Below are 23426 nucleotides of genomic sequence, written 5' to 3'. Positions count from 1 at the left end.
GCCAGCCAATAAGCAGCGCGGTCCGGCTGAGCAGTGTTGCAGAGAGAGGCTTTTAAGTAAAGCATAACGACTACGCTAATTCTCAAGGCTAATTATCAGAGGCAAACAGAGCTAATGAGTTGAAGCCAAGACTTCCGCCCCGCACAATGTACAGGTGGAGTCACAAACTGGGAAACTGAACACAACTAAGTGAAATGACGGCTAATGTCACAACGTGCCGAAAACCAGGAAATCTAGAGCAGAATAAGAGGGGGGAAAAATGTAATTTTAAATGATTATTTAATAATATAAACAATATTAGTAACAATGATAAATAACCATTCTATTTTGTCTAATGGCATGTTATGCCAAGTTATCGTTGCTACATCACAGTATATCACATTTACTATTTAATTTGAACTTTGTGTGATGGAACAAACTTTAACCTAAGATTACGTGCCATTAAATGTGCATTTAAAAGGAGTATTCTGGACTACAAAATATACGCCGATCTCAAGTGGATAAAGAAAAATTGTAAAATCAGTGTAAGATACATTTGAGTCCCCGCGGCTGCATGCCTCGTGGCTATTAGACAGCCGCAACACATGCAGGGATTGGTCTATTTCTTAGGTGATCCCTATAGGTGTTGCAGCTGTCTAATAGCCGAGAGACATGCAGCTGCGGGTCTGGAACATGTTCGAGCACGCCGAAGACACTACATAAACCAGCAGCAACATAGAAGAGCCAAACCAAAGCTTTTCCTTACTATTTAAACAGGTCCCGCAGCTGCTTTTCTGTTATCTGGTCGGTGACGTTTCCCACCCACAGCGAACAGCTCTGCGTCCTGCGGAACAACACACAAGGCGGGAGAGATCAGTGCAACTACAGGACAAAGAAAAGGAAGAGAGAAAACCAAATCCTGCATAGCCACAAAATGGTGATAAAAAGACAGAAAAAAATATGCAGTATCCTGAGTGTGCTAAGATTTACGCAAACTCTATCCACAGATATTTACATTGAGTTACAGATGTGAACGTCGCCTTGTCGTGGCCGCTGGGCTTACACAATACACTAAAAATGTTTACCTAAAACCTCACATTAAAAACAGTTAGTAAGTCAGCACAGTGTTTGCATATACACACTATATGAAGAAAAGTATGTGCCCCCTCCACTTTACAATGCAGAAGCTTTCCTGACCTCCCATTCTACACCCATAGACATTAATATGGAGTCGGCCCTTTTGCAGCTATAGCGGCTCCCGCTCTTCTGGGAAGGATTTGTATAGGATTGTTGCCCCTTCATCCAGAAGAGCATTGGTGAGGTCAGACCCCGATATTGGGGGGGGGGGGGGTCGGGCTCACAATCTGTTGGTTGGGGCGGAGGTCTGGGCTCTGTATGGCTGCTCATGGTCAAACTCCACCATCCTTATCTTTATAGACCATGTGCACTGGGTACAGTCATGGGGACCAGAGAAGAGCTGTCCCCAAACTGTTCCCTCAAAGACTGAAGATACAATTGGCCAAAGGGTTTGGACAGGTTACTTTTTTTTTTTTTTTAAGGTGTTAGATTAGTTATCAAAATAAAGACTTAAAATATATTTTCAAGTGCAGAATCTAGCTGTGCTCTAGATGCAGCAGTGAGGAGTTTGTCACTTGGTGCAAAATGAACGTCTGAGGTTATCCTGACGGTTGCAAAAAAAATAAAGAAAAAGTAGAAAGAATACGCTCCATGCAAAATTCTGCTCTGCTACAGCTATAGTACAGAACAGAGACCACCGCAGCCAATGTGATAGAAAGCGGGGGAAACCGATCCTGTCATAAGAGCCGGCAGTTGTCGAGAAACATTCTCCCGTAAAATAGTTTAGAATAATATCCCGAAGACGACGCTCGGGAAGTGACTGAACCGTGAAATGCGCGCCTGACTACAAGATTAAAAAGGCAAGGCAATCTGCATAAGTGAAATACTTGTGCAGAGCATTTATACGCCGTTGTCAGCCATTACAGATTTATAGGTTTCCTCCGGCAGCAGATGTGGCGGCGGCCGCACTCACTCAGACAAGTCATTTAGGAAGAGCAGCTCCTCTTCTCCCGTCTCATCGAGCTTCATGTTCTCCTGCAAGACTGTGGGGGAAAAGGAAGAGAAAGAAAGTCAGCGAGAGCTCGGACTGTGCCCCCGTAAATAAGGGTAACTGCCCGGAAAATCACCTTTAGCAGAAATTGGCGCTTCCATTACAGCAGCGACAGATCCGTATTCCTCTACCAAGTGAAGGCTTTGTCCCTGGGTAAAACCTAGATCCTACAAAAAAGTGAAAGACACCTTAGGGTATGATAAAAATGGTAAAAAAAAAAAAAAATCTGTTGCCTATTTTGTTGCAGCGCATTCAGTTTTCTGCTTTCATAATTGTATTTATTGTGGTATTAGAAACATTTACTTTTTTTTTTATTTGCTCAGCATTTCCAAAATCTCCACAGTCTAGACATTAAGAACGAGCTAATTGTCTGACAGCAATCAGAGATGTTGAAAATTATGGGAGTAACATTTGGTTACAGATTTGTGAATAAGTATAACTAGATAGAATAAGGTGCAAAAGCTTAATTCTTCATAAGCGCACCACTCCTCCGCCTCCTGCTTGCAACAGCGCACCACTCCCCCGTCTCCTGCTTGCCGATGTGCAGCGAGAGTTCCACTTGATTGACAGTTTGGACCAGCAGCATAGCAGCAACGCTAGTCCAAGCTGTGTCCTCTCTCAGATGCTCCAAGAAGTCCCAAGTTGCTTAATTTTTCAAGCCCTTTGTAGACAACCCCTTTATCTACACTGACTACTGGAGATTCACTTTCTGATGACCTGTTCTTCCTTCATGCTTTATATTGCACCGCAGCCTTTTCACCATGCTTCCCACTGAAGCACAGCTAGAAATACAGAACTATCATGAGTAACCCAAACTTTAATGAATTTTTCTTTTTACCCATTATATCTAAAAATGGCATTTTATAAACCAAAAAAAAAAAAAAAAAATCACACGAGCCGAAAATGCAGGAAAAAAAAAAAGCCATTGAATTACCATGAGTTGCAAAACTTGGCACGCGTGTATCTCCTTTGAAGCCTCGCTGCACCCGTCGTCCAACTTCAACACCATCTTGAAGGCGTCTTCAGCTTCTGGATACCTCTGTGCAAAGGAGATCAAGATGTTAATGGCAGTAAAGGGGTCCTCCAACAACACCTAGCTTATGTTATGTACATGGAGAGGTGACCACATCTATCAAAAGCTTTACAAAATGTTAAGCAGGATGATGGAAGGGCACAAGTGCACGTCTAAGGCAGCGCGCGTGTCACAGGTCTGTCTTCAAATTTAAAGGGGTCCTTGATTATACAGAAATGGTGCAGATTACATACTAACGCTCACCGGTGGATATATACAGCGGAGCAGGATGCTGTATACCAGGCTCATCCAGTACATATAAACCATGTATAACAAGAGATTGATCACTGTTCACAATCTTACACACGACTGATACCGTATGCAGGACAGACACATGAAAGAAGCCAAAACGTTCCAAGCCACCAGTTCTATAACTTTAAAGGGCGACGTACTTTGCATCCTTTCAGGGCTCGGCCTTTCCTGAAATAGCCCTTAGGGCAATCAGCTGAGAGCTGTATGGAAAGGTCTGCGTCCACCAGGGCCTTGGGGTAAAGCTCCAGCTGCTCGTAGCAATAGGAACGGTTTCCAAAATACCTGAAAAAAAAGTGCAAAATATATTAGTGAGTCCAAGAAAGTCATTACAGGAAGAAAAACAAAATCTCCATATCCAAACAGTTCAGCCCTGACCGGTGAAACTGGAATATCACAAGACTTAGAAACGTGAACAAAACTCGCCCGTCCAAAAATAAAGCAATTATTATAGTTAGCCCTGTAACCTACTACAGCAGCCAGACCAGCGTCATCAATGGTCAATGGAGAGGATTAGCAAAAGGTGTTTCCTCAAGTCAGTCTTCACAGCTCACCCCCTCCTCCTCCTGTACAATGACAGATCACATCTATGTACAGTAGATAACACAGGATCCATCATTCACAATAGGTGATATCACAGCTCACCCCCTCCTGTACAAGGACTGATATTACCTCTATATACAGTAGATAACACAGGATCCACCATTCACAACTGAGGTCACAGATCACCCCCTCCCCCTCCTGTACAATGACAGATAGCACCTCTATACAGAATTCACCATTCACAATGTTACAGCTCACCTCCTCCTGTACAATGACAGATCACATCTATATACAGTAGATAACACAGGATCCACCACTCACAGTATGTGACATCACAGCTCACCTCCTCCTGTACTGATAACCACAGGCTTGGACAAGGTCAGTGTATTCCCCATACAACAGCGCTTACGCACACAGAAAAATAACGTTATTATCACGATGAACAAACAATTCCTTAAAATTCACGGAATCAGAGCACAAATCCAATCCCCCAGCAGTTTACACGATGGGGGGGGGATCTCGATCCTGCGGTGGATGCGCCTGACGCTCCCGGCTGCACGATTTTTACCTGTAATCTTTAGGATCCAATCTGATCGCGTCACTAAACAGTTCAATTGCTTTGGTGAAGTTTCCGTCTCTCACTGAATTAATGCCTTGTTCTGGAAGAAAAGAGAAGGTTAATAAAGGCGAGGAATGCAGGAATTCACGTGTAATGGCGGGAGGGCTCGCTGCCGGCACAGAGGGGCAGCCACACACAATCAAAAACTAAACCAAATTAAAAAGAATGGCTTTGTTTTTTATTTTGTAAGCAAATCATTAAACATTGAATTTTTTTCCCCCTTTGTAAATATAAATGTAGATTATCCGAAGAGCGAAAATACGGTATCTACAAGAGGCAGACTCCTGAAAGTACCCAATAACAGACCTAGCATGATACAGAGACCCCTATAGTAGAAGCAGGACATGACAGAGTACCCACCACAAAGTCAGCATGTCATTGAGACCCCCACAGCGGAGCAAGCAGAAACCAGAGAAGCCATAAAAAAGCAAGCATGCCCCCATAGAAGAGAAAGCATAAGCCAAAAACCCCATAAAAGAACCAGCATGCTTCCACAGAAGAGCAAGCACAAGCCGGGGACTCCATAACAGAACAAGCATGCCTTCAAAGCAAGGAGAAGCCAGAGACCCCATAAAAGAACCAGCATGCCTCCATAGAAGAGCAAGCACAAGTCAGAGACCCCCACAGAAGAACCTATATGCCTCCATAGCAGTGCAAGTACAAGTCAGAGACCCCATAAAATGACCAGCATGCCTCCACAGAAGAGCAAGCAGAAGCCAGGGACTCCATATCAGAAAGAGCACGCCCTCAAAGCAAGGAGAAGCCAGAGACCCAATAAAACAACCAGCATGCCTTGATGGAAGAGCAAGCACAAGCTAGAGACCCCATAAAATAACCAGCATGCCCACAAAGCAGAGCAAGCAGAAGCCAGGGACTCCATAAAACAATCTGCATGCCCCAAAGCAAAGCAAGCAGAAACCAGAGACCCCCATAAAACAACCAGCATGCCCCCATAGTGAAATAGGCAGAAGTCAGAGACCCCATAACAGAGCAAGCATGTCCCCATAGTGAAGTAGGCAGAAGTCAGAGACTCCATAACAGAGCAAGCATGTCCCCAAAGAAGTGCAAGCACTGCAAGGACCCCATTACAGAAGCAGCAGGTCCCCAAAGAACAGCAACCACAACAGACTCCACTAGAGAGCCAAAAGGCAGCAGAGCCAATGCACAATTAGGACCCCATTACACAACCTGCATGCAACAAACCCCCAAAAGTAAAAAAACTGCTAGGTAGTGACTTAATTGGAGTCAGCATGCAGAAGATCCCCACCATAGTAAAGCCACACAAGGACCCCATTACAGGGCCACCACACAAGAACCCCATTACAGAGCCAGCACAAAATAAGGACCCCATTACAGAGCCAGCACATAAGGACCCCATTACAGAGCCAGCACATAAGGACCCCATTACAGAGCCAGCACATAAGGACCCCATTACAGAGCCAGCACAAAGTAAGGACCCCATTACAGAGCCAGCACATAAGGACCCCATTAGAGAGCCAGCACATAAGGACCCCATTACAGAGCCAGCACATAAGGACCCCATTACAGAGCCAGCAAATAAGGACCCCATTACAGAGCCAGCACATAAGGACCCCATTACAGAGCCAGCACATAAGGACCCCATTACAGAGCCAGCACATAAGGACCCCATTACAGAGCCAGCACACAAGGACCCCATTATAGAGCCAGCACATAAGGACCCCATTATAGAGCCAGCACACAGGGACCCCATTATAGAGCCAGCACACAGGGACCCCATTATAGAGCCAGCACACAAGTACCCCATTACAGAACCAGCACAAAATAAGGACCCCATTATAGAGCCAGCACATATGGACCCCATTACAGAGCCAGCAAATAAGGACCCCATTACAGAGCCAGCACATAAAGACCCCATTATAGAGCCAGCACATAAGGACCCCATTACAGAGCCAGCAAATAAGGACCCCATTACAGAGCCAGCACATAAGGACCCCATTACAGAGCCAGCACACAAGGACCCCATTACAGAGCCAGCACACAAGGACCCCATTACAGAGCCAGCACATAAGGACCCCATTATAGAGCCAGCACATAAGGACCCCATTACAGGACTGAAAGCATAATAGCCCCTATTAAAGCCAGCACATGACAGGGACCCCATTACAGGGCTAGAATTTAGCTGAGCCCCCCCCAGAGCAGAGCCAGCAGCACATAAGACCTTCTTTACAGAGCCCGCATGCAGCTACATTTCATGTTAATTACTTTATGGATAATCACAATATATTGCACAGTACAGCAGCAAAAAACCTCAACAAAACAAATAAATAGAAAGCAAAATCTGTTCCACAAGCACATGACATGGTGCATCCCCTGCTGGATTTCTGTAGACGGTGCTGTGGATTTCATTGATTAAAATGGGGTAGATTTCATGCGTATTTCACCCTGTTCGTTTCAAAGAGCAATTTCCAAGGTGCATATTTTTATTATTTTTTATCTGCAGCGTGGGAATCAGAACTGGTGACATCTTGTTCTTGATGCTTGTCCTGTAATACGCAGCATTGATCCAGCAAGTCGTCAACTGCGGAAAAGCTGCAGTGTATTCTATATTACCAGCCCCGACGCGCGTCCGGCAGATAGAAAAATGCAGCAGTAAGCGACCTGTGCTTCAGCGTGTCCATTTATGCTGCAAATTTCACAGCAGATTATCTACACAAGGGAACACGTCCTAGAGATTTGCACCCGCAGGTTTTCAGGGCACGAGACGGCACCTATTCTGTAACAGTCACTGAACGAGGCGTCAGAGCACAACGTATACGGTTCGGAATGGAGCAGAAACATATTTAATGTGTAACCTAAAATGCACGCAGCTCTGAAGCAATTTACGGTAAAAAGCCAAATCATCATCATGTATAAATGCACACGGATGGGAAAGAGTGAGCACCACCTACACAAGTAGGTAGCAGTACAATTGCTCAGCAGCAATTACGGCAGATCGCGCAAATCTGTGAAGTTATTCAGATGTCAGGAGGGAAAACAAAATCAGCTACACAAATAATGCACGTGTCCCACCCGCTCCTTGACTTAACCCCTTTTTCCTCAGATTAGAAAAAAAGGACCAACTTTTTTTTCCCCAGGAGCATTTTTTGTTTTTTTGGGGGGCTGTGACTTGTTCTGCAGCTCAATACCAGTGACATTAAAACAGCAATATCAGAACCAAACCTGTGGCCCAGAGGGGCGCTGTAACTATACCAGAAAAGTCTATGAGATTTCAGAAATCTCACGCACACACTTTTTTTTTTTTTCCTTTTAACCACCGATTTGGAAAACTGCTGCGTTTCTCCAAACTGCAGCACGTCACTTCAGTCAGCATCTTTGCAGCGTTCTTTTCACCCAAAGAGAGCAATGAATAAGTGCAAAAACCGCAAGTATAACGAAGCTGCATTATGGTTTGTTTGTTTTTTTTTTTTTTGGGGGGGGGGGGGGGGGGGGGGGAATAAAACTTTCAACATGCACAAGAAAAAAAAAAAAAAAAAACACGCAGCAAAACCTGCTTTTTGTAAGTAGCTTCTTTACTGACAAGAGAGCAGGATTTGCATGAAGAAATGAATGCAGCAAAAAATGCAAAATGTGAACTTAGCCTTACTTATTTTTTTACATTAAATTACTCTCTTTACAATATAAGAGCGACCCCCACTTCCTTTACAAAGAAATGCCCCCACTACCTGGACAAACAAAGAGCCACTCCCACAAAGAGCCGCCACCACTCCACAAAGCCGCCCCCACTTCCCAGACAGACACAGAGCCGCCCCCACTTCCCAGACAGACACAGAGCCGCCCCCACTTCCCAGACAGACACAGAGCCACCCCCACTTCCCAGACAGACACAGAGCCGCCCCCACTTCCCAGACAGAGAAACAGAGCCGCCCCCACTTCCCAGACAGAGAAACAGAGCCGCCCCCACTTCCCAGACAGAGAAACAGAGCCGCCCCCACTTCCCAGACAGAGAAACAGAGCCGCCCCCACTTCCCAGACAGAGAAACAGAGCCGCCCCCACTTCCCAGACAGAGAAACAGAGCCGCCCCCACTTCCCAGACAGAGAAACAGAGCCGCCCCCACTTCCCAGACAGAGAAACAGAGCCGCCCCCACTTCCCAGACAGAGAAACAGAGCCGCCCCCACTTCCCAGACAGAGAAACAGAGCCGCCCCCACTTCCCAGACAGAGAAACAGAGCCGCCCCCACTTCCCAGACAGAGAAACAGAGCCGCCCCCACTTCCCAGACAGAGAAACAGAGCCGCCCCCACTTCCCAGACAGAGAAACAGAGCCACCCCCACTTCCCAGACAGAGAAACAGAGCCGCCCCCACTTCCCAGAGACACAGAGCCGCCCCCACTTCCCAGAGACACAGAGCCGCCCCCACTTCCCAGAGACACAGAGCCGCCCCCACTTCCCAGAGACACAGAGCCGCCCCCACTTCCCAGAGACACAGAGCCGCCCCCACTTCCCAGAGACACAGAGCCGCCCCCACTTCCCAGAGACACAGAGCCGCCCCCACTTCCCAGAGACACAGAGCCGCCCCCACTTCCCAGAGACACAGAGCCGCCCCCACTTCCCAGGCAGAGACACAGAGCCGCCCCCACTTCCCAGGCAGAGACACAGAGCCGCCCCCACTTCCCAGGCAGAGACACAGAGCCGCCCCCACTTCCCAGGCAGAGACACAGAGCCGCCCCCACTTCCCAGGCAGAGACACAGAGCCGCCCCCACTTCCCAGGCAGAGACACAGAGCCGCCCCCACTTCCCAGGCAGAGACACAGAGCCGCCCCCACTTCCCAGGCAGAGACACAGAGCCGCCCCCACTTCCCAGGCAGAGACACAGAGCCGCCCCCACTTCCCAGGCAGAGACACAGAGCCGCCCCCACTTCCCAGACAGAGACACAGAGCCGCCCCCACTTCCCAGACAGAGAAACAGAGCCGCCCCCACTCCCAGGGCAGAGACAAAGATATCTCAGCCCTCCCAGTTCTGTAATCCATCTGTGTATTAGCAGTTAGATAGAGATTACACATGACAACAGGCAAAGGACAGTAAGAAACCTAGAGGCTGGCATTTTGGAGCGATTTTTTTGGGGGGAGGTGGAATCAAGTTCCCCAACAGTAAAGAGACCATTTACAGGATGACTCAAGAAATGGATGAGAAAAAGGATGTGCATGGAGTCTCACAGACCAGACACAAATTTGCTTTTAAAGCACATGAGCGTAGGAATGAAACTCTATGGGTGAGTTTTCTACTGTTCATTAGCAGATATGTGACTGCATCCTAAACCTAGCGCCGGACAGAGGCGCCAGAGAATGCACTAGGCGTCGCGGATGGGGATGGCTTTAGTGCACACTGTCCCTTTAATTCCACTACAGGTGCACATATTTGCTCCTGACATACAGTGAAGCTGCTCTTCTTTGTATCGCTTGGTGCAGTCATTAATTCTGGCTATTAACAATCCAGGGATTTTAGGCAATTTGTAAGGTACTGAAGTTAATGTGCGGAGCAGCGCTCACTCTGAACTATCCACACAGCACAAACCTGATGACAAACCAGTGATGAGAGCAAAAGAATATAGAATGGAAAACAAATCTAAAGGGGTTTTCCTGTACTTTACATTAAAAGGCTATCCTTAAAGGGGCATTCCAGCAAAAGACAGAAAATATTGCAGGTCCCCTTTAATTGCACTGTAAGACACATCAAAAAAAGATCCAATTAAGTGCAAACAAACTTGGTGGTCACTTGTTGGCTTCTATTGACCGACCCTTCTATTTTTTTTATTAATATAAATGTGAAAAGAACTCTTCTTGTCTATGGTATATAACACTTTTGCAGAGATCAATTTGCAAATATATAAATATAAAAAAAAAAAGAAAAAAAGAAAAATTATATGTAAAGTAGGACATGGTTCGGTTTGCAAGACCCTACTTACCGGCAAGATCTCTGGCTCTTTGGATAATGAGGTCGGTGCAGTCATCCTGCAAAAGAAAGACCTTTATAACGAAGTGCAGTCAGAATTTTATCAATTAAATGGGATTTTGTCACCAGACTGGCGCTGCCTCATCTAATGGCAAAAAAAAGAAAAAAATTTTATATATATATATATATATATATATATATATATATATATATATATATATATATATATATATATATATATATATATAATCATTGCACAATGGTAATATGCAGACCAAGCAATTAACGGAGTATTGCCATCTACAAGATCCTATCCCAATATGTAGTTGGTGTAATAATAATATTTAATTAGAAATGTAGTATAGTTCTTCTGATTCACTACGTCCTGACTAAGGTCATTGCAGGACCTTAGGAATCCATGGTTATGACCACCAATATAGTGACCGTTAGCTAGTTGCTAGTGGTCGTAATCATGGATTCCTAAGGTCCTGCAATGACCTTAGTCAGGATGTAGTGAATCAGAAGAACTATACTATATTTATAATTAAAAGGCATTTGCTATTATTAATACACCTACTACACTTTGGGATAGAATCTTGGAGATGTGAATACCCCTCCAAGTCTCTCAAGAAGGAAACGTTATAAAGAAGGTTTTAAAAATAAGGGAAAAAAAATTAATCACTTTTTTTAGACAAAAAAAAAAAATGTAAATGTGCCTGCAAATGTCTAATCAAAATAAAATTATTTAAACCTGCTAGGTAAATGGCATATAGGAAAGAAAAAAAACAACACAAAATGTCAGAACTGCTGTTTGTCTCCGCACGTCCCTCCTAAAAATGCATTCAAAAGTGACAAGAACGTTGTACATATCCTAAAATGGTACAGATACAAGCTAGAGCTCAAAAAAAGAAAAAGAAAAAGAAAAAAAAAAAAACGCCCTTGCATAGCTTCATAAATGGAAAAATAAACTAGGGGTCTCAGAAAATGATGATAGAAATTAAATCAATTTGGATTGTATTTTCTTTCTTCAAATTACATTTTTTTTGTGCTGAAAATGCCCCCATCGGCTTATACAAGAGTCAATTGTCCCAGAAAGCCGGTGGGGGAGGGGGACGGTGGGTCACAGGCAGGAGCCGGCGGGTGTAACTGTACCCGCTGCTAAAGAGAAATGAATATTCATTTCTCTTATAGCGCGCACAGTGACAGCCGCCGGCTTCCAGAAGACATCATACTCACCTTCCTGCGCGCCCTCACTCCATCTCGTTAGTTCCGGCACCAGCAGCATCTCCGGCCAAGCGATCACGTGGCCCCGCTCATTAAGGTAATCAATATGCACGACTCCCCACTCCCATAGGCGTGGAGTGAATATTCATTACCTTAATGAGCGGAGACAGGTGTTCACTCGGCAGGAAGAGCTGCTGGCGCCGGAACGAGATGTATCTAGGATGCGCAGGAAGGCGAGTAGGATGTTTGTTTTTTTAATAGGAAACATGCACACCAGGACAGGGACGGCAGAGCCATGCACACCAGGACATGGACGGCGGAGCCATGCACACCAGGACATGGACGGCGGAGCCATGCACACCAGGACAGGGACGGGGGAGCCATGCACACCAGGACAGGGGATTAGGAGCCATACACACCAGGACAGGGGAGCCATGTACACCAGGACAGGGACGGGGGAGCCATGCACACCAGGACAGGGACGGGGGAGCCATGCACACCAGGACAGGGACGGGGGAGCCATGCACACCAGGACAGGGACGGGGGGAGCCATGCACACCAGGACAGGGACGGGGGGAGCCATGCACACCAGGACAGGGACGGGGGGAGCCATGCACACCAGGACAGGGACGGGGGGAGCCATGCACACCAGGACAGGGACGGGGGGAGCCATGCACACCAGGACAGGGACGGGGGGAGCCATACATACAAGGACAGGGGATTAGGAGCCATACATACCAGGATAGGGACAGGGGAGCCATGCACACCAGGACTGGGACGGGGGAGCCATGCACACCAGGACTGGGACGGGGGAGCCATGCACACCAGGACTGGGACGGGGGAGCCATGCACACCAGGACAGGGACGGGGGAGCCATGCACACCAGGACAGGGACGGGAGGGGAGCCATACATACAAGGACAGGGACGGGGGAGCCATGCACACCAGGACAGGGACGGGGGAGCCATGCACACCAGGACAGGGACGGGGGAGTCATACATACAAGGACAGGGGATTAGGAGCCATACACACCAGGACAGGGACGGGGGAGCCATGCACACCAGGACAGGGACAGGGGAGCCATGCACACCAGGACAGGGACGGAGAAGCCATGCACACCAGGACAGGGACGGGAGGGGAGCCATACATACAAGGACGGGGGGGGGGGGGGAAGCCATGCATACCAGGACAAGGACGGGGGAGCCATGCACACCAGGACAGGGACGGGAGGGGAGCCACACATACAAGGACGGGGGGGGGGGGGGGGGGGAGCCATGCACACCAGGACAGGGACGGGGATGCCATGCATACCAGGACAGGGACGGGGGAGCCATGCATACCAGGACAGGGACGGGGGAGCCATGCATACCAGGACAGGGACGGGGGAGCCATGCATACCAGGACAGGGACTGGGGAGCCATACATACCAGGATAGGGGATAAGGATATAAAAGGGAGAGGAGCCAGCGCTGCCTATGGTTAGAACGCAATACATGAAGTGCATATACACGTATTGATTTCTAACTATATTTCAAAATGAGACATTTAGCAATTGATCAATTTTTTGAGCCACCCACCCATGTCAAGGCATTCTCATATGGGGCAGACCTACTCAATCAATATGTGTATATGCACTTTATGTATTTCGTTTTGTCCATAGGCAGCGCTGGCTCCTCTCTTTTCATTTGATATTGGTTTGTGGCTGACCACCACTGTTGCCGTGCATGCTGGGTTATGCACGCCATTCTCTCTGTATTCATTGTGATTGATCTAGGCTGTTGTACACACATACAGCAGCCCTGCCCTGCCCCAGGCTCGGTTTGATTTTGTGCATCTGTGTCTGGACCTGTATTACCCTTCATCCGTGGTTGCTGATCAGGCAAGTGTGGAGGTTGGACCTGAAATGTCTATGTCTGGACCTGGTCAACCTTTATCTGCGCTCGCCCTTTCTGGCGCCATGGGAGAGATTCAGAAATGCTTCAGGTACAGTTTGCAGTTAATGTGGCCTTGCTTTTAATACATTTAGGAGGCCGTAATGGCACAGCGAATATAAAAAATGTAGAGTAGGACTGCCCCATATGAGAATGCCTTGGCATGGCGGGGTGGCTCAAAAAATTGATCAATTGTTTGCTAAATGTCTCATTTTGAAATACAGTTAGAAATCAATATGTGAATATGCACTTTATGTATTGTGTTCTGACCATATGCAGCGCTGGCTCCTCTCTCTTTTTATAGGGGATAAGAATCCATACATACAAGTACAGCGATGGGGCAGCCATGCATACAAGAATAGGGGATAAGGAGCCACACATACCAGGACAGGGATGGGGCAGCCATGCATACAAGAATAGGGGATAAGGAGCAATACATACAAGGACAGTGATGGGGCAGCCATGCATACAAGAATAGGGGATAGTCTTAGTTACTCACCGGTTAACGGTTTTTTTCGGAGTCCATGACAGCACCACCTGAGAGAGGGGATCCGCCCTTCTTAGGAACAGGAAAACCTACAGATACAAAAGGGCGGCACCTCTCCCATGCATCAGTTGGATTACAGAGTATAAAAAGAGGACCTCCAAGGTTAATGCATAATTATATGTACAACAATATCAACACTTAAATCTTTATCACCCGTGGATATGTACAAAGGGAAGACGTGCACACCCAAATTAACTAAGGGAAGGGAATCTATGGGTGCTGTCATGGACTCCGAAAAATACCGTTAACCGGTGAGTAACTAAGACTTTATTCGGTCGTCCATGACAGCACCACCTGAGAGAATTACAGAGTAATCACTACTTTAGGGGGGGACTACAGCCTGCAGAACCCTGATACCGAAGGAGAGGTCTGCAGAGGCACCCAAGTCTAGTCTATAATGACTATAAAAAGTGCTCGGAGAGGACCAAGTGGCCGCCTTACAAATCTGGTCGATGGAGACTTCCGACCTCTCGGCCCACGAGGTTGCCACGGCTCTGGTGGAATGCGCCTTCAATTTCTCCGGAGCTACTCTAACTTTTGAGGCATAAGCTAACGAGATTGCTTCTCTAATCCACCTGGCTAGAGTACTTTTGGACACCCTAAGACCTTTCCTAGGGCCTTGGTAGGAGACAAAGAGAGCATTGTCTTTCTTCCAGGGATCGGTAGCTGCTAGATACTCCAAGAGGCATCTCCTAACATCTAAAGTGTGTAGCTTCTCCTCTTTCTCATTAGTTGGTTTAGGGAGGAAGGATGGAAGGACTATTTCCTGCGACCTATGAAAGCTGGAGGCTACTTTTGGTAAATACGCTGGGTCGGGTCTAAGTATTACCCTATCCTCCTTTACCTGAAGAAAAGGTGGGCGCCTAGACAATGCCTGAATGTCGCTTACCCTACGGGCTGACGTTATGGCTATTAGGAAAGCTATTTTGAGGGACAGGCTCCTAATAGAGGCCGACGAGATGGGTTCAAATGGCGCTTCAGGCATAGCTGTGAGGACTAGGTTCAAATCCCATGGCATGAGTCTATTCTTTACTATTGGTCTGGATCTACTCGCTGCTTTGATAAATCTTTTGACCCAATTATTAGCCGCGATGTTGCAGCTAAAGAGGGCCCCTAAGGCGGATACCTGTACTTTAAGGGTACTGGTGGAGAGACCCAAGTCCAGCCCTTTTTGTAAAAATTCCAAGATCTGGCCTATGGGGATGGAATCAGCAGTATTTACATTTGAGCTTTCAAGGAACCTTTTCCAAATTCTGACGTAAATCTTAGTTGTCACTACTCTCCTACTTTTTAGTAGAGTGTCAATTAGGTCTGGAGAGAAGCCTTTACTTTCTAGCAGTGACCGCTCAAATTCCACGCCGTGAGATGTAGGCCAGCCACCTGAGGGTGGAAGACCGGGCCCTGGGACAGAAGGTCCGGGATGTCCGGGAGAACCCAAGGATCGTCTACCGACATGATCCTGAGGTTCGAAAACCATGCTCTTCTGGGCCAGAACGGGGCGATGACTATGACCCTTGCCCTGTCTTTCCTGATCTTCCTCAACACTAGAGGAAGTAGAGATAGGGAAGGAAAGGCGTAGGCTAGCCTGAAGTCCCATTTTATCTAAGCGCATCTACTGCCAGAGGAGTCTCCCTGGGGTTTAGGGAGCAAAACTGTGTCGTTTTTGAGTTCTCCTTGGTGGCGAATAGATCCACCTCTGGCTGACCCCATCTCTGCACAATCTGAACGAAAATGGAGGTGTTTAAGGCCCACTCTCCTTGTTTTAACAGATTGCGGCTTAGGAAATCTGCCGCGATGTTCTCTTTCCCTCTTATGTGAAGAGCCATGAGAGATAAAAAATGACGCTCTGCTAGCTGGAACAACTGTCCTGCCACCTTCATCAGAGTTCTGGATCGAGTTCCGCCTTGGTGGTTGATATAGGCCACGGCCACTCGATTGTCCGATAGAACTCGTACGTGATGGCCCTGTAGATACATAAGGAGCTCTTTAGCTGCGAGTACTACCGCTGTTAATTCTTTCAAATTAGAAGACATTTGTATCTGATCTCGTTCCCATAGGCCCTGGACCAGAATTTCTTCCATATGTGCCCCCCAACCGGAAGGACTTGCATCCGTGGTGACCACGCGGGTAATGTTATACTCCCAAGGGACCCCTCTAGACAAGTTATTTCTTTCTAGCCACCATTCCAGGGACTCTATTGTGTTTCTAGATAAGGTCAGTCGACCTTCTAAGTTACCCCCAAGAATCCTCTGATACCATAAAACTTCGCCCTGTAGAGTTCTCATATGAACTTGGGCCCACTGGACTGCGGGAATGCAGGATGAGAGGGAACCCAACAGGGACATGGCTTTCCTGAGGGACATGGAGGGGTTGTTGGAGGCGTTCAGGACCAGGTCATGCAGGTGCAGCAGCTTCTCTGGGGGCAGGCGGCATTCCTGCTTTTTTGAATCTAGGGTTAGGCCTAGAAATTGTTGAATTTTTAATGGCTGCAAACGGGATTTTTTGATATTAAGTAGCCATCCCAACCGCTCTAGAGCCGCCGTTGTTTTCTGTAACTGTTCTAAACACTGCTCGGCTGAACTGCCTATTATAAGGAGGTCATCTAAATAGGGGACGACTAGAATGTTTAGCTCGCGCAGATGGGCCATCACTTCTGCCATCACTTTGGTGAATACTCGAGGCGCAACCGCCACCCCGAAGGGTAGGGCCGCGTACTGGAAGTGCTGGATTGACCCATCCAACTGAACCGCCAGTCTAAGGAAAGATTGGTGTGCTAGACCTATGGGTATATGATAGTAAGCGTCTTTCAGATCTAGGACCACCATGAAGCAGTTTTGAAACAGCATCTTTATTGCGGTGTTGATTGTTTCCATTTTAAATGGACGTACAACCAGGAATTTATTGAGGGCTTTGAGGTTAAATATAGCCCTAAATGAGTCGTCCGGTTTACGGACCAAGAACAGGGGGGAATAGAAGCCTTTCCCCCTCTCTTCCTCTGGAACTCTCGTCAGGACTTTTTTGTCCAGCAGCTCGAGGACCTCGGTCTCCAGGGCAGCTTGTTCTAGCGGGGAAGATTTGAGTGGAGTTACCTTGAACCGATCTTGGGGAACGCAGGCGAACTCTAGGTGCAGTCCTGTAGCTATCACCCCCAGTATCCAGCTGCTATTCGAGATTTTGGCCCAGGCCGGGTAGAAGGCAGATAATCTTCCTCCTACCGGAGCCACTAGTCATTGGGGCGGCTTCTTATTATCCCGTGATGGACCTTCTTGGCGCCCCCCTCCTCCATACATGAAGCCCGTACCTCTGGTTTTTTTGTTGTCCCATCTGTTCTGATCTCTGGCCTGTCTCCTGCGGGAATACCCTTTCCTAGAAAAGGGACGTCTCCAGGATGTATTCGGCAGACTCGGAAATTTCTTTTTCTCATCCCCGGCCTTCTCTAACAGTTCGTCTAGGACGGGGCCGAACAAGTATTCACCCTCACAGGGGATAGAACAGAGACGGGACCTGGCTTGGATATCTCCCGGCCAGCATTTTAACCAGAGGGCTCTTCGGGCCGAATTAGACAAGCTTGCAGACCTAGCCGCCATTCTTACTGAGTCCGCCGAGGCATCTGCCGGAAAGGCAGCAGCATTCTGGATAATTGGTAGAGACTTACGGATGGAGGCTCGCGAGGTTCCATCCTTTAGCTGAGAGTCCAATTGATCCAGCCAGACCATCATGGATCTGGCTGCGCACGTGGCTGCTATTGCTGGCCTTAGGGCGCCTGCTGACATCTCCCATGTGCCCTTTAAAAAGGAATCTGCCTTTTTATCTAGGGGGTCTTTAAGGGAGGCCAAATCGTCGAAGGGTATAGATGACTTTTTTGAGGCTTTAGCTACCGCTGCATCCAGCTTGGGGGCCTTATCCCATCGACTTACTATTGGGTCCTCAAAGGGGTATCTACGTTTGAAAGCGGGCGGCATAGAACCCCTTTTTTCCGTTTTCCACCACTCCCTGTCAATCAGGCTCTGGACTTTTTCGTTTAGTGGAAAAGTCCTTTGTTTTCTGGGGTCTAGACCCCCGAACATAATGTCCTGAGCAGACAGTTCTGTCTTTTTTTCTTCTACCCCCATGGTTGACCTTATGGTTTTAATTAATTTATCCATTTGGTCCAAGGGAAAGCAGAACCGGCTGGAATCCTCTTCGGAAGAAGAAGAGGAGGCCGAGGACTCTGAGGAGATATCTTCCTTCCTAGGGCCGACTGAAGACTCTGAGCCTGAAACACTAGCTCGTCTTCTTTTAGAAGAACCTTCTTTTGATAGGGCTTTTATTTCAGTACTGATTAATTGCCTCAGGTCTGTAGCGAAGCTTGGAGCTTCTTCCGCTACCTGTATAAATAGGAAAGAGTGTAAGAGTCTGATACTCCACTCACGTTCTACCTCTCATCTCCGTCCCTACCGTCTGTCTCACGCAAGACTGACACAATCTCTTGGGGTGGCCATCTGGTAAGGGGCAACTACAGAGGGCACATTCCTTGTGCTTCTGCTTCCCTGTGGCCTTCTTCCCCTGAGAATCAAACACATAAGGGGACACTGCGTCAGGGTACATTCGAGCAGATCTCTTAACTTGGAAGAGGAGGACAGGTACCGGATCATGGGGGGGCTGCGGGAGGATCCTTTGACCTAGAGGAACTGCTGTGGCTCCGTCCACTTGAACGTCCCTCCTTCCTCTTAGGTTGGTCACTGGGGCGCTTTGCCACGGGCTGCACCTCCTGTGGGTCCATGGGGGCTTCTGTTGTGTCCATCGCTGGGCCTCCAGAAGCACCTCCGCAGCGATGCCTTCTGCCTTAAGAAGGCTCCCTCTCCGGATTAGCAGGACTCTGTCCGGTGTTCGGGCCCCCCATTGGACCGCTCCCCGCGATCCTCCCCCTCCCCTTCAGGTGCCCGGCCCCCTCAGGCGGCGGGCGTGCATCGGCGCGCGTTCACCACAACCGGAAGTCGCCGGCATCCGACTTCCGGTTTCGGCGCTAGGCCCCGCCCCCTTCACCGCGTCACTTCCCCACGCGGCAAGGGGCTAGAACTGCGCCGCCGGCTCGGAACCGCCGCTCCCTTTGTGGGACACCGCCGGCGGCGCCCGCCCGAACGGACCGCACCCCCGGGGGAAGGAGACACAGGGGGACCCGCTTACCTCACCGGCCCGTGGAGAAGGCGACCGCCGGACCCTGTCTCCGCCTGCTCCTACCACTGTCGTGGAAATCCTACCCGGACCCACCGTGGCGCATCCAGGGCCCCCAGCGAGACCGAGGTAGGAGAACCCCCCGCTACCTGAGTCGGTCCGCTGGCCTGGGATTCGGTTATCCATGACGGACGATCTGTAGGGAGTTCTGTCCTTGTTAGGAACAGGAAACCAACTGATGCGTGGGAGAGGTGCCGCCCTTTTGTATCTGTAGGTTTTCTTGTTCCTAAGAAGGGCGGATCCCCTCTCTCAGGTGGTGCTGTCATGGACGACCGAATAAAAGGAGCAATACATACAAGGACAGTGATGGGGCAGCCATGCATACAAGAATAGGGGATAAGGAGCAATACATACAAGGACAGTGATGGGGCAGCCATGCATACTATAATAGGGGATAAGGAGCAATACATACAAGGACAGTGATGGGGCAGCCATGCATACAAGAATAGGGGATAAGGAGCAATACATACAAGGACAGTGATGGGGCAGCCATGCATACAAGAATAGGGGATAAGGAGCCATACATACAAGGACAGTGATGGGGCAGCCATGCATACAAGAATAGGGGATAAGGAGCAATACATACAAGGACAGTGATGGGGCAGCCATGCATACAAGAATAGGGGATAAGGAGCCATACATACCAGAACAGGGATGGGGCAGCCATGCATACAATAGGGGATAAGGAGCCATACATACCAGGACAGGGATGGGGAAGCCATGCATACAAGAAGAGGGGATAAGGAGCCATGCACACCAGGACAGGGATGAGGGGACAATGCATACCCGGCTTATACTCAAGTCAATAAGCTTACCCAGTTTTTTTGTGGCAAAATTAGATGCCTCGGCTCATACTCGGGTCAGCTTACACTCGAGTATATACGGTAACTCTTGGAGGGGGGAGGGAATTAAAGCGCAAAGAATATTAAAAAAAAAAAAAAAACACCTTATTGAGTGCGGCATGGGAAGGGGTTTAGGACACCTCAGGTAGTCAACATCATCTAATCTAAGTGTTGCCCTCGAGTCTGCAAATTTTTTATTTTATTATTTTTTTTTTTGGGGGGGGGGGGGACGACACCACACTGTGCATCGTCTCCGTCCATGCCAGGAGCGGCAGGGTTACCTCCTGCACCTTGTCTTCGTTCTCCTTGTTGGCACTGTGCTTCTTGTCAAGTTTATTCCTGCTCTTTGGTCTGATGTGACTGGCGGCATTGGCGACGAACGCGCTATTTACATCCCACTCCGGCTCCTGCCAAAAAAAACACATTATAATTGTCATAAGATTGTAATGTAAAAATTTGATCATAGGCAAGAAAGAACCAGTCCGACCGGCTGAGAGTGATTAATGGAGAGACGGGGCAACCAAGGGAACACACAGCAAGGCGCTGGTTACCGTGCAGAACAGCAGAGCTCTGCGGAGCCGCTCGCCAACACAGGGGTCATCATACCCACTGACCTGAGGCGTCAGTAACATTTGGATTTTACCATCACTATGTTAATTTCCCCCATTTCAGACACTGAGATTACCCCCTTTAATATAGATTTAGGGAATTGCCCTGTAAGCAATTCACCCATGTCATAACTTTAGCCCACCCCTTTAATCCACATCTACACAATAGCTGACACAGGCGGATTATCCAATCGCTTCTATAAACAGTTTATCTCCACAGATTTATTACACGACTTTATGACCTGGAGAGATTTCACAACAATAAAGGACGCAGCAGAAAACTCCTCATAAAGCAATTCCTTCATAAGTGACACTGAAGGCGTCTGACTAATAACAGTGACTCCACGAAGCCCCTGGAGACCGGACGTGGCTTTATAATGCTGCAGCAAGAAAGTATATAATAACCGGCTCATAATTATAGCAATTAGCAACAATTATCGCAGTGAGTGGCTGCACCACGGCTCAGAAGAAACACCGGAGAACGCGAGTCATAACATCCGAGAAACAGCCAGGAAATACTATCACGGCGTGACGGCTATTCACATACACAGTGGAATATCAATAATTATTCATAGAGAATTAAAACTAAAAAAGTTGTGCACTGTTCTATGTCCAGTACATATCTTCTACCGATCTAGCATTATATCAAGGATTATACCCCAGAGCTGCACTCACTATTCTGCTGGTGCAGTCACTGTGTACATACATTACATTTCTGATCCTGAGTTACATCCTGTATTATACCCCAGAGCTGCACTCACTATTCTGCTGGTGCAGTCACTGTGTACATACATTACATTTCTGATCCTGAGTTGCATCCTGTATTATACTCCAGAGCTGCACTCACTATTCTGCTGGTGCAGTCACTGTGTACATACATTATATTACTGATCCTGAGTTACATCCTGTATTATACCCCAGAGCTGCACTCACTATTCTGCTGGTGCCGTCACTGTGTACATACATTACTGATCCTGTACTGACCCTGAGTTACACCCTGTATTATACTCCAGAGCTGCACTCACTATTCTGCTGGTGCAGTCACTGTGTGCATACATTACATTACTGATCCTGAGTTACCTCCTGTATTATACCCCAGAGCTGCATTCACTATTCTGCTGGTGCAGTCACTGTGTGCATACATTACATTACTGATCCCGAGTTACCTCCTGTATTATACCCCAGAGCTGCACTCACTATTCTGCTGGTGCAGTCACTGTGTGCATACATTACATTACTGATCCTGAGTTACATCTTGTATTATACCCCAGAGCTGCACTCACTATTCTGCTGGTGCAGTCACTGTGTACATACATTACTGATCCTGAGTTACATCCTGTATTATACTCCAGGGCTGCACTCACTATTCTGCTGGTGGGTGGGGTCACTCTGCATGTACATTACTTATGATACACACTGTGACTCACGGTTTAGATGAAAATGAGTTTTGTACATCCCCAGGATAACTACATGCCCGCATACCTGCTCATTTTCTTCTAGGTGTTTCTTCTTCTCGAGCTTCTTCCGATCCCGCTGTCTCTGTGGAGAGAAAGGGACAAATGAAGTAAAGGGTTTTAGAGAGAAAGATGTATTCCAGTATAAGTAGTCTCCTGCAAAAGAAAAAAAACACTTCCCCTCTGCAGGCTCCATCTGTAGTTTTCAGCTGTCTCTGAACTAGTGTGTGGAGACTAGATGTTATGAGATCACACAGACATGACAGACTCCAGCTTACATATCTATGTAGCAGCAGCATGGAGGATATTATGCAGCAGGACTGAGCAGTGCAGCTGTGAATCCAGCACTGCAATGAGCAAAAAAAAAAAACAACACTTGCTAGAAAACAGTGTCATAGTCCATTTGTGTCTTTGCTTCTCCCTTTCCACAGATTACAATCTGCCTATAAAAATCTAACATCCCATGGGAGCAACCTTTCTTGTTTTGACCAAGATGTATTTTAGCAGATTTTCATGAGTTCAGGAGGGAGAAGTGGCTCATCAGTGGAGAAAAATACAGATTTCTCAGATAAGATATATTACAAAAGTTTCTTATATCCGCCTGTACTTTTAGTTCATGCCACATTTGCTGAAACGGTGACCAACAACCTTAGCCACACTTTTAGTCCAGGGTCAGCAGGAAACAGTCAGAATGTGTAAGATGCCCAGCAGGCTAGAGAGGACTACTTACCTTCTTCTTGGCTCGCCGCTTCTCTGCTTTTAGTCTGGACTGACCGTCTTCCGACAAGTCATCAGAGTTTATATCTTCTTCCTTCAAATGAATAAAAAAAAGAAAAACTTATTTTCGAGTCGCAGGGTCCCCACGGGGGACAGGAGTGTTCTTGGCTTTGGTCAAGAACGGTCAGTAACGTCTTAGCAGACACGAGCTGAATTTTCTTTATGGGTGCAAAGGATAAATGATGGATCACGAGTCGCATACCAGACACCTTAGCTGGGGTGCAGATACAAACGCGAGTATCCATATACACGAGGATTGCAGACTACGGACATGTAGACCCGGAATATCTGACAGCATGAACTACACC

At 47.6% G+C, this 23426-nt stretch overlaps 1 protein-coding gene across 3 annotated transcripts in view; it reads right to left on the bottom strand.

The window, feature by feature from the left end:
* Positions 1-23426, bottom strand: part of LOC141056140 (uncharacterized) — a 74309-nt gene that overhangs the window by 21446 nt on the left and 29437 nt on the right. For 2 of the 3 annotated variants that reach the window (XM_073552824.1, XM_073552822.1), the window contains exons 3-12: positions 23072-23152; positions 22370-22426; positions 20561-20686; positions 10537-10582; positions 4540-4630; positions 3572-3713; positions 3042-3146; positions 2184-2274; positions 2030-2099; positions 746-823 (exon numbers count right to left, since the gene is read on the bottom strand). In XM_073552824.1, the coding sequence (XP_073408925.1) occupies positions 746-823; positions 2030-2099; positions 2184-2274; positions 3042-3146; positions 3572-3713; positions 4540-4630; positions 10537-10582; positions 20561-20686; positions 22370-22426; positions 23072-23152 (887 nt within the window). The remainder of the gene's footprint in view (positions 1-745; positions 824-2029; positions 2100-2183; positions 2275-3041; positions 3147-3571; positions 3714-4539; positions 4631-10536; positions 10583-20560; positions 20687-22369; positions 22427-23071; positions 23153-23426) is intronic. The other variant, XM_073552823.1, reaches the window with a different exon arrangement.

This window comes from Dendrobates tinctorius, unplaced genomic scaffold (genome assembly GCF_039654945.1).
Source record: "Dendrobates tinctorius isolate UK_male_01 unplaced genomic scaffold, ASM3965494v1 ptg000196l, whole genome shotgun sequence".
In the NCBI taxonomy this organism is placed as follows: Eukaryota; Metazoa; Chordata; class Amphibia; order Anura; family Dendrobatidae; genus Dendrobates; species Dendrobates tinctorius.
The sequence above is the reverse complement of the archived record's forward strand: the minus strand, read 5'-3'. Positions and strand labels throughout refer to the sequence as shown.